Below are 24,451 nucleotides of genomic sequence, written 5' to 3' on the forward strand. Positions count from 1 at the left end.
AGGACTTCCTTATTAATTGGGTGTTCAAACACCATCACTTCCGATCTTCATATCCGTTTCTAGGCTGGCTGCCACTTTAGTAGCTAGGGTGGGGGGAGGCATAAATGGCTGGCTTCCTTTCAAAATATATATATAAAGAAAAATTTGCTTATTTACGAAGGGAGTGCGGTTTTAATGGGTGGCAGAGCTAGATAGTAGGCTTCATCGAATTTAAAGAAGGCAGTTCATATTGACAGGCTAAGGCAAGCCCTTAGAGGAGGTCGTAGGCCTTATTTACGAGGAGCACAGAAAAAGCGAGGACTGAATTTATGTTAATCAGAAAAGGGACAAGAATCACGAAAGGCTTAAATTCCAGGGCAACTAAGGTTGCTTAGGTCCATCGGCAACTTTTCTTTCAGCCTGGGACAAGATACTGATGCGAAGAGGCAGAGGTAGGCATCCATTTAGTCGCTAGCTCATCAGATCAGAGTAACTGAGTGAAACCTTTAAGAATGACAACATTAGACGTTGGATTGAGCAGGTATTCATGCAGACGATTGATGTCTGAGTCATCATTAGCAGCAGAAAGAATCGTCAACAGACTTTAGCTTACATAGCCAAATCCAGGCAATTCAAGGAAGCATTTACCAAACGGCTTGAACTGCCCAATAATATGATACAATTTGCAGAATTTGAAGAATTTCTTACAACCTTGAATAACCACCGTGGCCTTCATATTGCTCCATGAACTCATCGTTGAACTTCTTGAAACTGTCCATGATTTCCGGCATGTCTTCCTCTGCCGGTAAAATGGTGGTTCTTAAATGGAATACCCTACAAGAAAGAATAACAATCAGACACTAGCATTTAATTATAGTTCAGAAACAGACCCATCTAGAGACTTGCTTTTGCACACCCGCAAAAGGAAGGCCGAAGGGGGAAAATGCAAAACCCCCTTCAGAAACAAAAAGTGAGAAGCTGAGAAGAGGAAAAAGAATTCCCCATACCCCTGTCAGATGCTTACATGTCATCTTCATAAATACATGATTCATATTGAACGTGAAATTAAAAAGATTCAGTATGTGTTAGGAAATCAATCTGCAGGAAGAGAAACATAACCAGGAGAAACTAGAATCGGCAGAATTCTCTTTTGTTTTGTTTTATTTGTCTGTTTTCATGCATGCTTGTGTGTTTCAAGCAATGTAGAACCATTTGATAGAATACGATAGGAAAATGGCATTTAACCACATCTAAATCAAAATAAAACAACAAGCAGTTACCCTTCTTTCTGTCCAAATCCTGAACCAGGGACAGTGGAAATGCCAGTGGCCTCCAAAAGCTTGAGACAGTAGAAAACATCAGGAACTTTTCCAGCCATTTTGGCAGCGTCTATTGCTTTAGGTGGCAGTCTTATTTGAGGAAATGAATACATGGCACCTAAAACCAAATTCTACGATGTCATACAATGATCACATATAGATTGGGAAAGAGATCACGAAATGAAAGATGTTAAAAATAGCTAAGAAACAACAATTTACCTTCTGTGAAATTGCATATCACATTTCTGCAGCTGTTGAATCCATCAGTCATCATCCTAGCTCTTCTCCTTAAAGATTCCAGGATCCCTTTGCTGCGTTTTTTTTTATCATAAAACACTGTTATTACCTGCTCAAAGCAGACAATTCTTTGACTTTGACAGTGGACATCAACATCCATTAACTAGTTTGGTAATCAGATTGACAGTTTAGCATGGTATTAGATCAAAGGGGAATGTCCTTGGTTCCATTTCATAAGATTATCATGAATACTGAATTGACTCCCAAAGAACTAAATCTTAGCAGGCATACCTTTCCCTAATGAACTGCTCATATGAAATATCTCCAGGTTTAGGCGGGTTGACCATCAGCCCCATCTGTAAAGAGGTAGACTTTTTAATTGGAGTAATAACGAGAAACAAGAACTGGATTTCCCAGTTAAATAGATAAAAATACCACTACAGAGTGTGCAAGTCTACTTACGAATATCTGTGCAGGGACATTTGGACTGAGTGATACTGATGCAACCTTGTAAATCTCATCAACAGCCTGCAGCATAAATCATAACAAACAAAAATGACTTTTGGATGTTTGTAGTTCAAATACTGCCGGAATTTAAAGATCCTTCTTATGTTTAATTTCAATATTGCAGGTCGCAAAATACATGAGACTGAAAATAGTGAACAATTATTATGGAAAGGAGAAATCTATTTGATAAAAAGAAAACCTTTGGAGGAATGTTGGTCATCTCAAAGTATCCACCCCGCTGCCCACATTCACCCCAATATCCTTTGGACACGGTGTGGAAAGAAATGAGCTGAACTTCCTTGCTTACGGGTGGCCCCATGCCCATCAAAACCTTCCAAAGTCGCAACAAAAATATGACTAATACAAGTTGTAACTCCAGGTAACAAACACTTGAATTTCGAGGCAAAACAATATTTACCTTTCTAGCACTGATAAAAGGACGCTCATCCTGATAAATGTTCTGCTGATAAACTTCGTCTCCAAGAAGAACCAAGTTTTCTTGGTAACAGAAGTGCAAAATTTCCCTTAAATTAGCTTCACTAAGACACTGACCAGTGGGGTTGCCTGGGTTAATAATCACCATTGCTCTTACCTGATCACATATCAATCATGTTAGAGATTTATTTTGCAGTGATGAGTGCTACAAGATAAGTTGGGTCAGCAGGTAATTAATGCACGTTTAGTTTTCAAATGGAAGAGGACAATAAACCAATCTTCACAAGTATATATATATATATAATCTCAGAGGGTGATTGTTCAAATAACTGGCTAAACCCGGACAGTTAAACCAGTACCCTGATCCATTCTGTTTTTACAGTTTTCAGTTAACTTCTTAGGTTTCAATTTCCAAATAGATAGCTAGCAATTGCATATATAATAGGAAGAGTCAAAGCATACTAACAGTTATTCCTTTAGAGCGAGCTTGTGCAACTGACTGTCTCAGGTCATTTACATCAAGACCCCAGTTTGCTGTCTCTTCTAGAAAATATGGAACAAGGGAGCCCCCAAATAGAGAAATTGCAGCAGAGTAAAGTGGGTACTGTGGCACTGGAACCAAAATCTGACAAATATGCAGTTTTTGTATTAACAAGCATTATCTTGTAAACGGTACTATAATCGTACTAAGACAAAGAAAACCTCCATTGTTACCAGCAGGAAAGAAGGGATTGGAAAGTTGTAGAAGAAGCAGCCTACATTCAATCAAAGAGGGAGACAATAGTACTTGCAGGGAAGTATACGTACCCCATCACTTTCACCTCTGATAATAGTATTCAAGATCTGCATAACACCTTTGCTGGCACCATCAGTGAGAAATATGAGTTCTGGGTCACTGTCAACAAAGCAAGCAGCAAAGTGAACTTCGGCTTACCACTTCCAGTCCAAAGATAACTATTTATTCGAAACACAACTTTGGTTTTTATTTTTTTCATGTAGTCAAAGAGTTGAACAATAAAAATCAATGGCTATAACACATCACCTTGGATATCCATCACGCCTTTCAATGAAATCTGCTACCTCCTTCCTAACTCCCGGCATACCTCGGGAGTCAGTGTAAGCACCTAAACATATGAACAAGAGTGGCTTTAATTTGCATTGCAGGCTGATGTCTCAGTGGAACTACTCTTTAACTAGCTAGACTTCAGCAGCACAGTATTGAAAACCATAAAGTTGTTAAGACAAGAACATCTATGAAAGGAATATTGGCGAGAATGAAATAACAATTAGGAAAGATATGTGTAGAGTAGGCATAAGGGGAAGAATCTAGAACACAACCAACTAAAAACAAATCTTAATATTTCAATGCATGTGATCTAATGACCCTCCATAGACCACCCCCATATACGCATGAAACACCGAAATACTCGATACAATTGCTTTGGATTTTTCAACCCTATCCCAAACTTGTGTAAGAAAAGGCAGATAAGAAGAAGATACCTAGACCACCAATAGTCATAGCAAGATAATGTTTAGCTTTTGCAATTGCATCCGCAGGGAAAAACAATCCTACATTTGGATCATCTAATAGAAATGGAGCTTGGCAGAGAGCAACCACCTGCAATAGAACTTTTCATGGTTCAACTCGACTATATAGACAAGAATGCATAAGCAACTCAAAACAGTTCGTTTAAGCAGTAAATACATAAGATAAATAGACAGGAATATAATATACTTCAACTTAACCTGGCGAGGAAAGGTAAGTGGCTTCTGTCCAAGCGCATGAGGATTGCCGACATTTGTGAAAATAATCTACCGAATAAATTTGAAGCAGTGAGACTCAGAGAAATATGCATAGGATAATGACATGTTATACAAAAAAAAAAAAAAAAAAATCAATTATTTGTCCTGGTTGATTAAAGCCAAAATACAGATGCCATCTCATGGTTTTACAAGGAAGAAAATGATATGTGAAGTAAGATTTTACACATAAAGTAACATGTTAAGGCCCTAGAATAATATCAGGTCTAACGTTTAAGATTGTCATTGATAGCCAAGTGCAGGGCCGTGGAGGATTAATTGCTATTGCATGGCTCATGGCTGTGCTACGAAATATGCAAGAACATGTTTTTGCGGATACATGCTGTTCTTCAATAAACAAATTATACGCAATAGAAAATGCATCTCATATAGGACTAAGTTTTCACATTTGACGAGAGAAAAGCGTCCCTCTAATGAAAAATGCACGTTACAACATGTGACAAGTCCTTCATGAATTCAAAAGAAGAAGAAAGGGAATACAAACAAGAGGTATATCCAACAAAGGAACGGCAGTGATTTATACGAACACTTGGAAGACACTGAATAAGCAACCGAAACTAGAAGCTATTGATAAAGATTAGTCAGCAGATTCAAAATTGAGGTGTGCAAAATCAAGTAAAAATCTCCAGTTGTTGCATCCTGATAAACCCAGTAGAAACTCAACACATTTAAATCCACTTAACATCATAAGCAAAATTATGAACAGCAACATTTCTAAAGAAAACTTGAGCAGACTACACACACACACACACACACACACACACCTTCTTCCCTTCCTTCTGGAGCTCAGAAGCTCGAAGATACAACTCGCCTCTAACAGCATACTGAACCTTCTTGACATTTTCATTCAACGATTCATAGTCTAATGCTCTAGGTGCCATGACAGTTAGTCTACCTTCTCACCCGGTCTGAAAAATCAAGTAAGACAGCAAACTCAGTTCCTAGCCATCAATTTTCTTCAGAAAACATTAGAATGAAAACTAAACATTGGATGAAGCAACTGCTCTGTGATCTTAAGAAAAATTGCCCAATTGTCAGAATTTTAAATCTAATAACAACATTTCAAGCTACGAATTTTGACAAGGAATTCACAGCAACCAACGAATAATTATATAACAAATGAGCCAGAGAAGTCAACGAAAACCATCAAACATTTTAGAATCAGACAAAGAACATGCTAACACAACTTCGAAAGGGAAAAATAATTGAAAAAAAAAACCTCAAAGCCAAGATAGAGCAAGAAAGAATAGATCAAATTACATTCACGAGAAATCCCTTAAAAAGATTAAGAAAAAAAAAACATCAAATGGTTTGGTGAAGCTACCTGGCTATGACACTGTTTTGGTAAGGGAGATTCACGTGTGTGTTTTCTGCTTGGGCGGGCAAAGACAGGAACTAAACTATGCTGCATGCACAAGAGCAGAATTTCTTTTTTGTGTCAGCAAAAAAATCTGGTTGTGAGGATATACATATATTTTTTATTATGTGGCAGCAGTCAGCACATGCACTCAATATTGGCAGCACCAGAGCCACTGAAATTTGGACTTGTTCTGGACTATTGTTTTGTTTATTTGACCCAAAGGGATAAAGCTATCAGTATTCAACAAGTGTGGTGTAGCTTCAAACACTGAGTTCTTGGTAGAGACTCTTCTCGTGGTCATCTCTCTTGGTTTTACTTCGCTGGAGTCAATAGTAGTCACTCTCAGCTCAATGCCTGAGTGATCCTAGCATAGCTACTAAACCCTGTCACGAGTGGTAAGTTAATTTGAGAGATTTAAGATGTGGAGCCTAATTTATATTGAATTGGATAAAATATAATTTAAAGAATTTTGATCAACTTAGTTGACCTCATCTAAATATTAAAAAAATAAAATAATATCGTTTTAATAAAAATAATTAATCTGAATAATTTTATCCATATAATAAATATGACCATTCAACTTATTAGTTAAAATAACTTGAATAATTATGAAGTTTTATATACTATTTGTTTTTTATTCGGGCTAAGATTTATTCTTAAAAAACATCAAAGAAAGCTGCAATATATTTTAAAAAATACAGATCAACAGTGATAGCTGACAGCCTCCAACCAGAAGTAACTGCTCGTCTGATTTCTAGTTTCTCTGTATGAGAATGATTTTTGTATTTGCTGTATCCTTATTTAGGTAATCTTGGGCGGCCTCTCCTTTGTAACCAAAGAAGAAAACTAGTATGTCCGTTAAACGAAGAGACATGTCAAGAATCGACAATGTCATGGTATTGGAAAGCAAATTTCGACACCAACAATCATTTCTAGCCCTTGCGTTCGAGGGCCTCTGCAAATGACTGCAAGAACTAGGATAAACATTTTCAGTTCAGTTCGATTCTGGATTAAAAAAACATAACCAAATTAAAATTATTTTTTTTTTAAATTTTTTAACCGAACCGAAAACCGGTTCAAACCGACCAGTTTTGATTCGGTTCGGTTTTTTTCCTTCCAAACCGGTCGGTTCGGTTCGCTAGCTTGAAAATCTATGAAATGATGTCGTTTCTGTACAAGCCAAAATACACAACTTTCTCCCTGAAAAGTATGAAATCTAGGGATTGATTCTAGCTTCAAGACGAAGCAGAAGAAGTAGCTGCTACCGCTTCGTGGGCTTCCTCTTTTTCTTCTGAGTCTGCTTGAAAGGTAACTCGAGAGTTGAAAGAACTAGAATAGAGCATGACAGAACAGAACCAGTAGCTTTGAGCTTTCAATGACCGGAAGAAGGAAAACAAAATCAGGATTTGGCGAAGCTCACTGTCCCGTTCTGAAGTTTCCCTCTGTGTTGGTGCAGCAAGACAGGGAGATCGTATCGAAAAAACTAATTTTCCTCTCCTCCCCAGTTGAAGTATCAGATGAAAGCCTAGCTAGAGTGAATAGAAAGAGTGGATTGTTAAACTCATTGTCCGTCCTCTCTTTCCTTTCGGTAGTTGTTTGTGTGTGCGCCTTCGGCTACTGGTTAAGAATCTTAAGATTAGAGAAGGTTAGATGCAGAGAGCAAAACAAATGGAGGGGCGGCTAGTTATGTATTTAGGGAATGCTCCTTTAGGTTTAGGGTTAGAAAAAACTATCTATTTATACTTGTTTTATTTTTTAAGTGTTGGCTTGGTTGAACCGGTTCGGTTCAATCGGTTTCAGACTTTCGAAACTGAACCGAACCGGATTTTTTTGTGATTTTTTAATCGGTTAATTCGGTTTTTTTTCGGTTCGGTTATTTTGGTTTTTTTTTTTATTTAATCGATTTATCGATTTTTTTGCTCACCCTAGCAAAAACTAAACTACTGCGTTCTTCTTCAGCTCTTATATTGTTTTCTTTCTTACTTCCCAGGAAAAGAAGAAACGGGGCTGTTGCTGTCAGGTTGATTAAGGGATGAAAGAAACAAAGGGAAGCAGAAGCAACACATCCAAGTCGCTAGTAAGAGCTTTTAAAATCTTAATTATTCTCATAAAGTCAAGTAAATTTATAAGCGCATTGTGTTAACTGTTATGCCTGCAATTCTCAATGCTTGTATCCTTGGAAAAGAAAACAGCCAATGCAAAGATAAAAAGGATAAAAAATCCCTTAAAATTTACAATAGGAACAAAACCACAAGGAACACTTCACAAGATTACAAAATCTGTTCCGAGCCGAAGAGACAGTCGAAAAAAGCTCTGCGCAGACGGGAAAATCAACATCCTTCCAGTCCCATTTCCACAGCTAATGCGAAAGGGGCATGGCTTATTCTATGCCCTGATACATATATGATTATCTTTATTCCTTTTCATACAGCTGTGTTACTTAGTACCAGTGCATCAGACAAAATTATGCTTGCAGAGAGCCCAGCAGACATATTTTGTACACTACACTACACAACCAAGCAAAGTGTGTAGCTGGTAGTTTCCTTCTATGCAAACGAGCATGCGTCACTCATTGTAGGTGGTGAAATATTCTATATTTGACTGCCGTTAATTGAAACAGCAAGGCATGGATTCTTCTCTGCATGGTTGTCGGATCCAGCTAGGGATCGACTAATCTGAAAAAAAGGTTTGGGTTGTCGAGTCACCGAGTTAATCCATGAGTTATTGAATCATTGGTCAAACCGAACCAACCATTTTTGTTAAAACAATACCATTTTGTTCTTCCTTCATTTTTTTTTTAAATTTCTCGTTATTAATGCTATCAGATTTGATTAAATAAACCTAATGATAGACATGATTGGATCAATTAAGTTTTATCCGGTTAATATTTTGTTAAATTCAACTTTCCCAAATTAAGTTAAACAACCATGCTTCAACCCATTGAGGAGGAAGTGTGTTCATTGGTAAATCAACAGACAAAATTGTCTCAGTCACTAGATTGTAAGCATCGACATAATTAATTATATCATCTTATAATGGATGGGGGAAATACTTTGGAAATTACAAAAACCATATCATATTCAAGATGGAGAACTACAGCTCTCCTTGTAAGAGCCTAAAACCAAAGGGGGTGGGCCACATGAAAAATGTCAATCCGACACAATTAACTGTTGTGTTCTGATGCAAAATAAACAAACAGGTAATGAAGGAGAGGAGAAACTATAGTTTCTAGCTCCATCACTTCATCTCATTTTCTTCCACTCTCACGGGAAAAAAATTCCTATGCTCTACAACCATGACTTCCCACAATTTCCTTCTTGGTCTCCTGATCACTTTAATGGCAACCCTAGTAGCTTTAGGTTTTGCCTCTGATGACTCCACCAATTCACCAAATATGTACCCATTTACTTGCTCTGATTCTGAAGACATCAAAATTTGTAATGCCTCACTGTACCATACCAACTACGACAGCTTACAGAAAGAACAGCTTGCTTCCATTTATGGTGTCAGCCCAGCTCAGATCATTTCTATTTCCTATGCAAGCCGACAAGACTATCTTGTAACGGTACCTTGCTCGTGCAAAAATATCAATGGCACTGTTGGATACTTCTATGATGCAATCCACAACGTAAGTCAAGGAGAACTGTTTTCTAATGTTTCAGCTCAGATTTTTAATGGGCAAGCTTGGTGGGTTGAAGATGAAGCGTGGTTGTTTAATCCAAGAAATAATTTCTCCATGCATCTCTTGTGTGGGTGTACAAAAAGCAAATCCCAAATTGTGGTAACATATACTGTTCAGCAGCATGACACATTATCAGATATTTCAACCAGGCTATCATCTACAGTAGGTGGCATACAGAGCATGAACATAAATCTGATTAAGAACCCAAGTTCCATAAATGTGGATTGGGTGCTGTTTGTTCCCATGGACAGTAAACCGGCCTCTGGAAAAGGTGAATACGAGTTCTTTCCCAAATTTTCAATATTTCATCGATATAGAAGATAAATGGAGATATATCATTTATGTTTCCAATGTCTCCGTTTCTTCTATCTTGAGAGAGTAATCATGCGCTATGTTTCACAGCAATATTTGTCTTTTCGGGGAAAAGAAAATTAATCGCATACATGTATGTATGTTTGCATGAAATGCAGAACTTGATTGAAATTGAGTAAAATCCTGTGTAATTTTTCTTACATGTATCTTTGTCTTGTGTTTCCATTCAGGATCAGGAAGGGGACACAAATGGATAATAATCGTCGGCATACTATCTTCTCTGACAGCACTTTCAATCATCACATTGGTAATCCTCCTTCTTAGGAGAAAAGGATGCCGACAGAACAGCGAGGAGGACTTGAAACCTGTACCCAAAAGCATGAGCACGAACAGAGCATTTTCCTTGCAGAGTCTGTACAAGGGAAGTAACGAAGGTTAGATTTACTCATGGAATCTGAAAAATCATAAAAAAAAAGTCGCATTAGTTTTATTGTACATGGAAATAACTAGGGTAGCATTAAATTCAGCTGAGACGAAAGAGCCTGCAGTAAGTGATGAGTTTGCATTCTGCAGATGGGACAGCTTTTGAATCAGAAAAACCAGTCGTCTTTAGTCTAGAAGAGATTGAAGAGGCTACAAAAAGCTTTGACAAAACGAAGAAAATCGGAGAGGGTGGATATGGATGTGTGTACCATGGATTATTGCGAGGACAGGTATAGACTTCTTTCTTGATTTCTCCCGAACCCATGCTCATAAGAGAAGGTCTCCAAGGTAGAAAAAAAAAAGTATGAAAATACGATTTTTCCTTGCAATATTCAGGAGGTTGCAGTAAAGAAGATGAGATCAAACAAATCCCATGAGTTTTTTGCAGAGCTCAAGGTCTTATGTAAGATCCATCACATAAATGTGGTGAGTGATCATTAACCATACTAGTCAATCTCAATGCAATTTTGCAAAGAAACATTTGCCTCTATTTACCAAGTATAAATCATGTAACAGGTGGAACTTCTGGGTTATGCCGGTGGAGATGATCACTTCTACTTGATTTATGAGTATGTTCGAAATGGGTCACTTAGTGATCACCTTCACGATCCATTGCTAAAAGGTATTCAAATTAGCGGTACAACATATGCCTCTTAGTTTAGTAAGATGACTTTTCTGCTGCTAAATGTATTATAGGGTAAGCCTAAGATACCTCTCTGTTAGTTCATAATGAACCCAGAAGAGAACCATGTCATTTTTTCCTTTGAAAAGGATGTTCTTTGAGACTAATGAGTTGTATATTTAGTTATCTGTAGGTATCACAAGACAGGATTGATGCATGTCTTTGGAAAACATGGTTTCAACTTCCTATAGATGGAATATTTTACAAATTTGTTGAGCATTTGGTTTGCAAAAGCTTTACATTTAGGCATTTAACAGACAAGAAAGCTAGCTAGCAGCTGAAAAATGGGGTCTTGAATCAGGTCACCAGCCACTCTCTTGGACAGCAAGAGCACAGATTGCCCTTGATGCTGCAAAGGGAATTGAATACATCCATGACCACACCAAAGCACGCTATGTGCACAGAGATATAAAGACAAGTAACATTCTACTCGATGAGGGACTGCGAGCAAAGGTACTTAAAACATGTTTTACTAGCAGTTTTTTTATGCTATTATTATCATCATCATACTTCATTCTCTAATGATACACAACTGTCTTTGACCAAATGAAAGGAGTTTTCCTCGATGTTAGAGCGAGCTTCCATCGTTTTATCAGACAAGACCTTCTAAAATGGAAAACACAATTAGCTAATCATCATCTGGCTCTATAGGTTGCAGATTTTGGATTGGCAAAGCTTGTTGAACGAACGAGTGATGAAGATTTAATAGCAACACGACTGGTAGGAACACCAGGCTATCTTCCACCAGAGTAAGTCTGTTATATCCTGATTGAATTGTGTGTGCGTGTGTGGTGTCATTCTAGTTTGAGAAAGGAGAAAATTGATCTGTCTTTCTGATTTTACGTACTGCTTGGAAAGATCTGTGAAGGAGCTGCAGGTGACTTCCAAAACTGATGTATTTGCATTTGGAGTAGTTTTAGCTGAGCTGATAACAGGACAACGTGCACTTTTGCGTGACAATCGAGAGAGAAACAAGATGAAATCACTCATCACAGTTGTAAGCTTTACACATAATTACTCAATCATTCTTAATATAAGACTTGCATATATTTTTCTGTATCATATATATGCAACTATGGTCAATACTAACCTGATACATGCTGTCAGGTCTACAAAATTTTTGAAGATAAAGATCCAGAGACTGCTTTAGCAGATGTCATAGACAAAAATCTCCGCAACAGCTACCCCATGGAGGATGTCTACAAGGTTATATATTTAAATATAGCTTGATCTTATTACTGTATCTGTCTCGTGGATTTCTACGTTAAGCCTATACAGAGGACACATTAGTATATTCCTATTATGTATTTTTTTTTTTTATGAAATTGAATATGAATGTTTTTCACCAAATCCAACAGCATAACATCATGATGTTATAAATCATTTTCCATGTATATAGCTTAATATATGATAATTAAATTAATAAAAAAGTTGATAATAATAAATATAACCATGATTTTTCTTTCTATTTGGTTGCAGATGGCAGAAATTGCTGACTGGTGTTTGAGCGAAGAAGCAATTAATAGACCAGAGATGCGAGAAGTAGTTCAAAAATTATCTATGATCGTAGTGTCCTCAGTAGAGTGGGAGGCTTCACTGGGAGGGAGCAGCATATTTAGTGGGGTTTTTAATGGAAGATGAACAAATTGTAATTTTCGAGTCTATGGTGTGTTTTTGAAACGTCTTTCATTTAATTGTAAGAGTTTTAAAAGACCCAGAAACATGTGTAATTAGGATTTGCAGTGTTAATTTAATTTTGCATCATAATTTTGCTAGTCACTAACTTTTTTACCATTTAGGTTACAATAGTTTTTTTTTTTTTTATGTTTTTTAAAAGGGTATTTGTATTGAAAAGATATTAAATTTATGACTTCTTAGTGTTTTTCGATGATTTTAATGTTACGATATTAAAAATAAATTAAAAAAAATTATTTTAATATAATTTTAAGTGAAAAATACTTTTAAAAAAACCAAAAAAAACATGTGTAATTAGGATTTGCGGTCTTAATTTAATTTTGTATTATAATTGTGCTAGCCACTGACTTTTTTACCCATTTAAGAGTGCCATAATTTTTGTTTTTGGATACTTTTAAAAGCATGTTTGCTTGAAAAAAATATTAAATTCATGTTTTTTTTTGTGCTTTTCGATGATTTTGAAGTGGTAATGTCAAAAATTTTAAAAATCTAAAAAGTAATTATTTTGATGTATTTTCAATCGAAAAACACTTTTAAAAAGCATATTACATCACAATATCAAACACACATAACTGGTTATTTTAGTGCTCTTGAGTCATATATTAGAGCAACTAGGGCTGATATAAGGTATTTTTGGTTTTTTACAAAAAAAAAAAAAACAAAAAAGTTGTTGACCACGTGTCAGCAGCTTCGCCGTCTTCTATGGTGCATGTGACTCTCTTCGATGGTTGTAACCGTGATTTTGCCGTATCATTTGATTTATCTCAACATTCTCTTCCTTTCTGGGTAGCGTGTATGGTGGTTCGGTGTAGTTGGATCCAAAATTGATTTTCTTTTCTTTATTTTCCTTTTCTTTCTTCCTCAAATTGCGTGTTGGTCATGTAAAAAATTATATCAGCCCTTCAAATTATTTTTTCTTTTGACTCATTCCCTCTTCTCTTATTTGGAATTGCTTTATTTACAATTATTATTTCTATTTAGATTTTATTTTTGATTTCATCACTGGTCATTTGATTTTTAATTTTTTTTTTTCAAATTTAGTCCTCATTCTTTTCATTGTTATTTGTTTTGTTTTGAATCATTTTCTTGATTGATTTTTTTTTCAATTCCACCACTGGGCATTTATTTTCATTTAATTTTTATGTCAAATTTGGTCATAATTCTTTTAATTGTTATTTTTTAATCATTTTCTTAATGGATTTTTTTTACAATTCTATCCCTAAACATTTAATTTCATTTAATTTTTATGTCGAATTTAGTTCTAATTCTTTTAATTGCTGTTTTTTTTTTTGCATTGTTTTTTATTTTTTTTTCAATTTCATTCCTCAATATCTGTTTGATTAAGATTCTTGCTTCTTTATTTTTTTTTTTTTGGTTTTCCTTGAATAGGATCACCCAGATCTTATGACCTGGGTCATAGATCCAACAGATTAGTTCGAGTTGATTTTCATATTTTTTAAAGTATTTTTTTTTGAATATTTTTTTATGATATTTTTTTCACTTTTCTATTTATAGGGTCATTCCAATTTCATGTCTTAGGTCATATGTTTAATTTGTTGACTCGGGTTGGCTGTTGGATTTGCTCAAGGCTTTTTTGTTATATTTTTGTTTTGCTCTTAATTTTTTTAAAAAATTTTATATTTTTAAATTGGTTTATAATTAACTTCTTGATACGACCTATCCAGGGTTTTATAGGTTACGAACTTTTTAAGATTTTACTATATTTAGGTTCTTTATCTGGGTTTGCTTGATATTTACAAATATTTTTAATTTCATCTCCTATTATTTTTTTAATCTTTAAAATTTAATTCTTATTATTGTAGCAAAGGACTTCCATGGCAATTTCAGCACCATCCATCGTCAATATGTTTTTCCCTTTGGATTACAGCAACAATGTCGCAACTCTGGCACCCAACAACATCTCAGCTGCCATCAAAATCATCTCGTTCTCCAAATATTGGCATGGAATCGCAATCGCTGCGAACACAACCACAACCTTCTTCTTCTGATACCGCCCCTGAATCGGAATCACCATAAAGACAACCTCCACCTTCTCCACAATTACCACCAGAAATGCTGCAAGTACCCTATCGCACCATTGATCAGCCACAACTAAACAATATGATCCGCCTGGAGCAGGACTTGGAAATGGAATTACTGAAGGTACTCTTCAATTTGTGCTTCACGAGAGCACTTCATATTACAATTCAGTACAAAGTTGTTGCCGAATCTGAATTTCATCATTCCATCAATTTGATATCCTTGGCTACTCTAGTTGTTTTCGTTTCTCTCTTCATTTCACACTTTATCGGCAAAAGGCTCCCTATGCATCTAAAATGTTTGAGAAAATTGCATTCTTCCGTACAGCCACGACATTTTTCTTTTCCTTTTTCTTTAATTGTAACCGTGATTGTCCGGGCTAACTTATACACATTTTAACTAATCTTCTAAGAGCCTGAGGTTAACGACCATTAAGCCTCCAGTGACCTTGAGGTTTATGACACTCGAACTAGTAATCTAGAAGCAAACTTAGAACCAGATCAGTTAAGTTATACCCTTCGGGTTACAACATTTTTCTTTACTATATTCATTCTGTCCCCCTTAAGTGTCAAGTGTATTAGGTTGTCTATGTCTTGTTCTTGATCGCTATTGCCATCTGCAATTGCCTCCAGGCGCTTGTATTTGGTTTTGAAAAACAATCCTACATTGATATTTGTTATGATCAAAGTTTGTTACATTATATGTTCTTTGAAAATGTCGTAACTTCCATATTCAGAAGTTGTATTGGTTATCAAATAAACACGAACATATGTAAATTACCTATGTATTACTATAATCATGAAATAACCAAAAAACCATTTTAACTTATATTATTAAATGAAATCAAAGATATAATTTTTTAACACACATTTTTAAGTAAATGTCTTCTAAGTTTAAAACTTGCATAACTCAATACTAGAAGAAAAAATAAAGTGTTTGTGAATATGTCCTGTAGTCAATCATTTGGTTATAAGTAATATTAATTTTATTCATTTAAAACATATTTATTATTAATAAAAGCTTTTTTATCTTTAATATTAATTTATATTTGATTAATGAATCTAATATTTGGTGAATGAATCTAGAGTAAAGATAAAATCCGTGAAAAAAAATTATTTTACATAGTAAATTATAAATTTGTTATAATTATAAGATTCCTATTGCATCAAAGTATTGTTCTTAAATCTTCATGGTTAATGTTGTATTAAGACTTGATATTAATTAGAAATGTAAAGACCGATATATATTATGTTCATCATTTATAAAAGGAAACAATTGCTTTTATAAACTGAGGTACGAAGGATATCTGAAATTAATATATAGGTGTTTATTAAATGACATATACATTAAATTGACATGTAAGAGAATTCTATATGGAGAGATCACATGTCTATATAAAGATTCATGTGATAATTGTGTTAAGTGATCCTTAGACTTGATATTATTAAATTATTTTATATAAAAAGTGTTATACTTTAATCCTAATCACACGTTGTCATAATTAAAGGTAATAAAAGAGCAAATATTAAGTATAATATAAATTATACTAAGGTATCTGAGTAATTTAGAGAGGATTCATTATCTTAGGTGAATTAGAAAAAATATTTCATCTGTTCTCAAATAGTATTGATTGTGAAATTCTTGGACAAAATGGAATAGAATTCGAAAATAGTTTCAAATCTTACTAAAAAATTCAATGACTATAGCGTTAAGAATAAAAATAATTTAATAAATCAGATATACTTCATGCTATAATATCTAAATCATAATATTTTTTTATGAAAGAGTAATAATTACATTTAGAAAATTGTCATTAAAATATTAAGTCAAACTACTTATAAATTTTCTAATATTTGAGGGATCATGACATGTTATTAGAGAATGTACTTGATTTTCAAATATAAATTAATCAATTGTTGAATTGATAATAAATTAAATTATTTAATTAAATTTATTCTATTTTATTTATAATTATAATTTATATTTGATCAACTTATTAAAAAACTTAATAAGTCATATATAGAAATTATTGATCAGAAATTAAAATAAAATATTCTTCAAGTATGATTTAATTATAAATAAATTAAATATTAAAATGTAATTTATACAAAAAATAATTATAATTTTAGACATAAAAATAATAAAGTAAGACTTTGATTTAATATGTTTCTAAAATAATTTACGTGATATTATTTAAGGGATTAGTTGTGTAATTTCACATAGAAATCGTTTCTTGATTTTTTTGATTTTGCTGAATTTTCTAGGTTCAAATATAAAAACGAAAACACATTCAGTCAGCTGTCAAGAATCCTCGCCAATCAGAAATAATAAATTAAATTTAAAAAACAGGGAAGAAGGAGATGGCGATGATTCAAGTTATTAAAGTGAAATTAAATTAAATTTTGCTGCAATTCCGTTGTCATCGTCCATCGACCATCATCATCATCATCATCAGTTTCCAATTAATTAAGCAGCATCACCATCGGTTCTCATCTGATCTGATCTGATCTAGTAATGGCTGGGGCAGCGTCCGCGCTGTTTCTATTAGATATAAAGGGGCGCGTTCTGGTGTGGCGCGACTACCGTGGCGATGTCTCTGCTGTCCAGGCCGAGCGCTTCTTCACCAAGTTCATCGAGAAGGAGGTTTCTTTCCTTACCCTTCTCCTGCTTCGTTTCTCCTTTATCTAAACCTAATTGGATTGAATTTTTAGTTATAATCAATCAATTAATTGAATAAGCGTATCGATCTGGTTATGGTTATGGTTATGGTTATGGTTATGGTTACGGTTATGGTTACGGTTGAGTGCAGGGAGATCCGCAATCTCAAGATCCAGTGGTGTATGATAATGGAGTCTCTTACATGTTCATACAACACAGCAATGTTTATCTAATGGCCGCATCAAGGCAGAATTGTAATGCTGCCAGTCTCATCTCCTTCCTCCACCGCGTTGTTGATGTAATTCCGTCATTTATTTATTATTATCCTTTCCATGCCGTTTCTTATTTACTAAATTATAATTTCTATCTTGATTTGTTTTTAACCTCTAGGTTTTTAAGCATTATTTTGAAGAATTAGAAGAAGAATCACTTAGGGATAACTTTGTGGTAGTGGTAAGTTCTTTAAATGAATTTTATTTTCTCATTTGCTATTTTTATTATTATTATTATTGAGGTAATGACCTTGTTGTGCATTTGTCAGTATGAGTTACTTGATGAAATGATGGACTTCGGTTACCCTCAGTACACCGAAGCAAAAATTCTTAGCGAATTTATCAAGACGGATGCCTACAGGATGGAAACTTCACAGAGGCCTCCCATGGCTGTCACTAATGCAGTGTCTTGGCGCAGCGAAGGGATAAATTACAAGAAGAACGAGGTATTTTCTTATCTTTTCTTTTCTTTTTTCAGAGCTTCTTGTTGTTTTTTCTTTAATAAATAATTAATAACTGGATGATAACGAAGCTTTGTTATTGTTTGTTCAGGTTTTCTTGGATGTGGTTGAGAGTGTCAATATACTTGTCAACACCAATGGGCAAGTCATTAGGTCCGATGTTGTTGGGGCTTTAAAAATGAGAACATATCTAAGGTACAATCAGAAAAAATAAGTCATTGCTAGTAGTTTTTCTTGGTTCATTTATGGGTGAGCTTATCATTCTTTAAGGTAGTGTACTTGCATATTGCCTTCTGAAGATTACTTTTAGGATATTCAGATGTTGGTTTGGTATATATATTAGTTTATAAAGCAGCTACTTGCTGGTACTATTCTGTAAGCTTGGTCCCACTCATTAGTGACGCTAATCTTGCGATGTGCTACACAACTTCCGTAAGTTGATGTGCTGTGGAACTCATAGTTTAATATACCAGAAACTATTGTTGATTAATGTGGTAGAGAAATGTTGCAACTACACATTTAGTTTCAAATGTAGATTTCAATTTAGTTCTTTGCGACACATAGCTACACAAGTTCTTCCTCTTGTTTTTTTTTCCCCAATGAATTAAGTTACATAATGCAACGACTAGCTTGCATCAGTTGACATGAGGGGGATGCTCACTTTTCTAAAAACAGAGCCGGTATTCATTATGATGGCACCAAAGTCGATGGGGTCTTACTGTCTTAGAAAAGGAACATTGGAGTTAGTCCCACCCTTTAGCAATATTACATAGGTGACTGCACCGTTCTATATAAGTATTAATATGTACGTTCAATGTGTTGCATGATGTGCAAAGAACTTTATGTTTAATTGCAAGTGTCTGTTGTTATGTTGCAGTGGCATGCCTGAGTGTAAGCTTGGCCTAAATGATAGAATATTATTGGAGGCCCAAGGACGGACAACAAAAGGAAAGGCCATTGATTTGGAGGACATCAAATTTCATCAGTACGTAGCTTAATTCTCAGGTCTACTTGAATTCGTGTTGGTTTGCGCAGTTTTTTGGAGGTGGATGTAAATGCCAATTTATTATGAGTGAAGGTTGCTCATGGCAATCTAGACATTTAAAACTAAATATGCAATTTGGTTCAGGTGTGTACGTTTGGCTCGATTTGAAAATGATCGGACTATATCATTTATACCACCTGATGGGGCTTTTGATCTCATGACATATAGACTCAGCACTCAGGTTCGTTCTGTAGTTTTGAAAGCTTTTCTTATAAACAGGAGGACAGCCTTAGTACTTTTATTAGCATTTGATGAGTTCCATGGTGTCTTCTTTCAGGTAAAGCCTCTGATTTGGGTGGAAGCTCAAGTTGAAAAGCATTCGAGAAGTCGTGTTGAGATAATGGTAAAGGCTAGGAGCCAGTTCAAGGAGCGTAGGTATGAAGTTTTTAACATTAATAGTGTAGCTATGTATCCATTTGATCAATTGCTCAGAGTTTTGGGATGGCTGATGTTTGTGTTTTCTGAGTATTTATAAAAGTTTAACTGTACAGCACTGCAACGAATGTTGAGATTGAGTTGCCTGTGCCAGTTGATGCTTCCAATCCTAATATCCGGACGTCAATGGGGTCTGCATCATATGCACCTGAAAATGATGCATTATTGTGGAAAATTAAATCTTTTTCTGGTGGAAAGGTACTTTAATTTTTCCCAAAAAGAAATGGGATCATTTTGTAGTTTGTTAACTTTTGCTTGTAGTTTGTTTTATGGATTGTAAATTATAAATGTTTTCTTTCCTGTAATTATGATACTTCCCTGGTTTTTATTCTATATGTATATAAATATTATTCAGGAGTACATGTTGAGGGCAGAGTTCAGTCTTTCCAGTATAACTGCTGAAGAAGCAACTCCTGAGAGAAAAGCTCCTATACGTGTGAAATTTGAAATACCATATTTTACTGTTTCAGGAATACAGGTACACCTCCACAAACACAATTACCTGTTCTATTTTATGATATCCTGTGGTGAATGGCATGACCTCTACACAAACACAATTACCTGTTCTATTTTATGATATCCTGTGGTGAATGGCATGACCTCTACACAAACACAATTACCTGTTCTATTTTATGATATCCTGTGGTGAATGGCATGACCTCTCTGTCTCTGATTTGGACTTATCAATTATCATGAAGTTCATTCCAGAATTGCTTTCCTCTTGCCTTAAGATTTCCAAATTAGGGCTAGCTTTGACTACAAACCATGAATTATCAATTATCTCTCTCTCTCTCTGATTTGGATTATCAATTATCGTGAAGTTCATTCCAGAATTGGTTTCCCTTGTCTTAATTTGGATGAGGTTAAAGGGGCTACGATTTCCAAATTAGGGCTAGTGTTGACTACAAACCATGAATTATGGTACCTCAAGTGTGAATTCCTGTCTAATCGGAACTTGCTATAAGAGATTATTATGATAAAAGTTCATTTTATATAATCATACTCAAATTTCTAAAAATATTGCTTGAGCAAGTTCAGGTAATTTAATCTTGTATAATTAAAATTTGGTGCTTTGTAGGTTCGATACCTGAAGATTATTGAGAAAAGTGGTTATCAGGCTCTCCCATGGGTGAGATACATAACAATGGCTGGCGAGTATGAGCTTAGGCTTATCTAGAGGAGCTCCATCAGAAGGGCTCTATCAAGATGCATTTCCAATATCTTTGAGGTTACCAATCTGTAATGTTGAATTTTTTAGGACAAAACTGGTGGAAAAACAGGGAGCCATGGGAAGTTGGTTGTGCTAGTCAAATGGCTGATTAAGCTTTACCACCTTATTCTTTTTGGCCGTTACTTTCTGTATGTGCATCATTATTGTATTATTTAGTGTTTTTGGAAGAGTTGAAACAGTTTTTTTTTTGGTTTTCCTGTGCAAATTTGCATCAGTTATTGGATTTCAATATTTTCAGCCTACAGTATATTCGAATTTTGTGCTGGGGACAAGGGGGAACAAGGGGAAATTTGGTTCTTTGGGCCTGTAATTAATCTGATTGCCCTTCTCTGTGGACTGAAGAATGAATTTTATTCCTTGAGATGAGTGTAAATGGGCGACTTTGCTCAAACTCTTTAGTTTAGAGTTTACCCTCCTTAGTGAATGGTGTCAATATTTCAGCTTCAAAAATGATAGTCGTCTGTTATTTCCATGTCGGCCACTAAAGAGTGGGGACGGGGACGGAGTCGGAGTCGGAGTCTCGGAGAGGAATGAGCATAGAGCTGCGAGCAAACTCCTGATGACATTATTGTTTGGCGGGCCATGACGTGTTTAGCTTATCTGGTGGTGGTAGTGGTGGGGAGCTAATTTTCAACATTAGGAGATAGTCAAGAGTGCTCAAAACTTCCATCTCTTATTGTAGGGAACTAGATAAACAAATCAAAATCTGCACCAATCATCCCTTGACAAATGTTGAAATCACGGCTAATGGATAGGTTGGAAAGTCGGGAGTATTAAATTAACCGAGCATTATTTTCATCTCCACCCCACTCAAGCACAGGAAGCACCTCGGTGGGTTCGTTGCTATCTCTAACTTTGACTTTAGTTGACAGATAATTTGATACAAAATAAATAATCTCATGATACAAGTTCTGTTTTGAGATGCACAACAGGTGTAAATTAGGACTTGGTTGAGCTGATGATATCCAACCATGCCTTATTTCAAGTGCACTCAAGAGATAGGTAAGCCTGACTTGGTTCCTGAGGAATTTCATGGAAGTAAATCTCAAGCTGGTGTTGTTCCAAGTACATCAACAGCAGAAGGAATAAGCTCATCAAGAGTCGCTGACAATACAGGTGAGAGTTCTTCTTCAGAAACCTGCAAATCAAATTATGCAAAGCTTCCTGATTATCTTAGATCCTGCCTAGACTACTCGTCCTTTGTTAGCAATAGATATCCTGTAGAGATAGGAAAACTAGTTCGGCTTTTGTTGGCTGAAGGTCTTATACAAGACAAGCCAGGGGATATCATGGAGGATGTAGCAGCAAATGTTGTTAAGGAATTGATTGACCTAGGAATGCTTCAAGAAGTACACGATGGGACTGAAGTAAAAGTCCCTCCCTCTTATCTCCAGTTATCTATTCTTAAATTGGAGAAACAAGATTTTGTTTCTAAAACTGCAAATTCACCTGTTCGTTTGGCGATCAGAGATGGTGGAAGGGATATCTTTCCTAACGTCGAAGGCCGTCTAGTTCGATCTTTATTTATAATCACTGCCGAACGTCGTCATGATTCTTTTGGTTCAACCGGATGCCTCTCGCGGGCCTATATGGGAAATGTTTGCGGGATGCGGTTTCTGTTGGTGTTGGATTTGGATGGCAAGATAGCGTACTTGCCTGATGAAGTGGGAGACTTGATTCACCTGAGGTACTTAGGCTTGGCTAACTCGGATCTAGATGAGCTTCCTCGGACTTTAGGTAATCTTCAAAAACTGCAAACTTTGGATATAAGAATGTGTGGGAAACTGAGCAAACTACCAATAGAAGTCCTGCATATCCAACAGTTGAGACACCTTCTAATGTCCAAAAGCATTAATGATTGTGAAATTAGAGTTTCGGAGGGAATTGGAAAAATGGTAAATCTCCACACTTTGTCTGGTATTTATGGTGGAGACGGGATTGCTAGAGAATTGAGTGCCTTAACTCAGATAAAAGATCTTGGCGTTAAGCGTGTGTCTGAAGATCATGCCAGTGAGCTGTTTGCAGCAATAAAGAAGATGGAAAGCCTCGCATCCCTATCGTTAGAAGCAGAGGAATGCTTTTTTGAAGAAACAAATTGCGCTCTTTTTCCTGAATTGGATGCATTTTCTCCTCCACCTCTTCTTCAAGAGTTCTATTTACATGGGGGCTTAATTGAGATTCCCATGTGGCTTGCCTCCATGGAAAACCTCACCCGTCTAACTTTATCCTTTTCTTTTTTATGGGAGAATCCAACCTCAGTCCTTCAGTTGCTTCCGAAATTGAAGCACCTCAACCTCTGGGAAGCCTACAGAGCAAAGCACATTGGTAAAGAATTTTGCAATGCAGGCGGTTTCCCGGCTCTGGAAACTCTCACGATTGCTTCTCAGTTCCTAGTGGAGTGGACTGAAATTGCAACTGGGGCTTTTCCAAGTTTAAGATCTCTTAGTTTTAGATGTTGTTTAAGCTTGATTTTTTTCCTGAAGGCTTGCAGAACATTTCCACACTTCAAGAGCTGTATTTGGACTCCATGCCACCAGACCTTGCAAGGCGATTGAAAGGTGAGGAGAATTACAAGATCAAACACATTCCAAAGCTAAAGTTTTGCTCTGCTTTCTGAAGTATCCGTCTTCCGCAGGTTATTAGACATATAACTAGAATTTATGTCACATGCTTTTATTATTCGTGTTATTCTCTTTTAATGGAATGTGTGAGGTAGTAATATATTACAAATTATATAACAATATTAAGTATTAATAAACATTTTTATAAATTCAAAATAATAGTCATGTAAGCATTCACATGTTGCAATGCCATTAAATATTATTGATTTCTCAATCGTTTATTTTTTATTCTCTTTAAACTCTTATTCGTACAATCATATTTATTTTATTTTTAATGCCTGGACTCTTTCTTATTTCTCAACAGTATTACATAACAAAATTCTGTATATTTTTGCATTTCAAAATCATTTTTAAGAAAATTTAAAAAAAAATTATTTTTGTTTTTTATTTCAAATTAATATTTTTTTTATGTTTTTAGATCATTTTAATATGCTAATATCAAAAATAATTTTTTAAAAATAAAAAAATATTATTTTAATACATTTCCAAGTAAAAAACACTTTAAAAAAAACCGAAACCACACTTCCAAACACATTCTAAGTCAACAAGGATAATAACTTTCAAAATATTTCTACCATAATTTCATAAAATTTTTACAATGTTGTTAACAATACATGATATACATGTCAATCAATTTATTCATACCAAACATTCATGTACAATATATATGTTTCTATATTCATAATAACATATAAAATTATCATATTAATCTCCTTGATGTTAAATCTATTTTTGGAAAATATTTTTTTGTTCTTATAGTTAAATTAGTACTTGAAACTGTTTAAAGCAACAATTACTAGCTAAAATATGTTTAGTATTCTTATCAATAACATCCAGATATAAATTTAAATTCATTAAATTTAAATTAATAAAATACTTTTTAAATTAAACCTTAATAAAAAAATTTAGCATGCATTTTCTATTTATAAAGCTATTGGTAAATTTATTAACGATAAACTCACCAACAGGTGACAGGCCAAAAATTACCGACGAGTGTTTTTCATTTGTGATTCCGTTAGTAAAATAATTACAGATGAACTGTTAGTATAAATACCAACAAAACATTTCATCAGTCAAATTGTAAAAAATGCAAAGAATTTTTTTTAAAAAATTTAAAGGTTTACACTTAATTAGTTAGATATCAATTATAAATTGTTTCCTAAATTTATTTCATGT

General features: G+C 34.9%; 3 protein-coding genes and 1 pseudogene across 3 annotated transcripts; 3 read left to right on the top strand and 1 right to left on the bottom strand.

Moving 5' to 3' along the window:
- Positions 1-512: 512 nt before the first annotated feature.
- Positions 513-5,855, bottom strand: LOC7469050 (glutamate--glyoxylate aminotransferase 2). The gene is made up of 14 exons (XM_002312643.4): positions 5,623-5,855; positions 5,063-5,206; positions 4,224-4,289; positions 3,978-4,095; positions 3,520-3,601; positions 3,285-3,372; positions 2,944-3,102; positions 2,461-2,634; positions 2,242-2,373; positions 1,998-2,063; positions 1,827-1,891; positions 1,518-1,609; positions 1,260-1,416; positions 513-813 (listed from the first exon to the last, which is right to left on the bottom strand). Exons 2-14 carry the CDS (start codon positions 5,177-5,179, stop codon positions 684-686), a joined length of 1,446 nt encoding a protein of 481 aa, XP_002312679.3. The 5' UTR covers positions 5,180-5,206; positions 5,623-5,855; the 3' UTR covers positions 513-683.
- A 2,791-nt stretch (positions 5,856-8,646) lies between these two features.
- LOC7469051 (lysM domain receptor-like kinase 3) lies at positions 8,647-12,570 on the top strand. The gene is made up of 10 exons (XM_052454942.1): positions 8,647-9,611; positions 9,883-10,086; positions 10,226-10,365; positions 10,472-10,561; positions 10,652-10,757; positions 11,119-11,270; positions 11,469-11,566; positions 11,676-11,814; positions 11,925-12,023; positions 12,297-12,570. Exons 1-10 carry the CDS (start codon positions 8,954-8,956, stop codon positions 12,456-12,458), a joined length of 1,848 nt encoding a protein of 615 aa, XP_052310902.1. The 5' UTR covers positions 8,647-8,953; the 3' UTR covers positions 12,459-12,570.
- A 4,220-nt stretch (positions 12,571-16,790) lies between these two features.
- Positions 16,791-20,844, top strand: LOC7473216 (AP-1 complex subunit mu-2-like). Its single transcript, XM_052455552.1, has 11 exons — positions 16,791-17,195; positions 17,362-17,508; positions 17,601-17,663; positions 17,752-17,928; positions 18,035-18,138; positions 18,821-18,928; positions 19,073-19,169; positions 19,266-19,363; positions 19,480-19,621; positions 19,779-19,901; positions 20,502-20,844. Exons 1-11 carry the CDS (start codon positions 17,067-17,069, stop codon positions 20,598-20,600), a joined length of 1,287 nt encoding a protein of 428 aa, XP_052311512.1. The 5' UTR covers positions 16,791-17,066; the 3' UTR covers positions 20,601-20,844.
- Positions 20,845-20,994: 150 nt separating this feature from the next.
- Positions 20,995-23,472, top strand: LOC7473217 (disease resistance protein RPM1-like; annotated as a pseudogene).
- The last annotated feature ends 979 nt before the right edge of the window (positions 23,473-24,451 follow it).

Source organism: Populus trichocarpa, chromosome 8 (genome assembly GCF_000002775.5).
Source record: "Populus trichocarpa isolate Nisqually-1 chromosome 8, P.trichocarpa_v4.1, whole genome shotgun sequence".
NCBI classification, from domain to species: Eukaryota; Viridiplantae; Streptophyta; class Magnoliopsida; order Malpighiales; family Salicaceae; genus Populus; species Populus trichocarpa.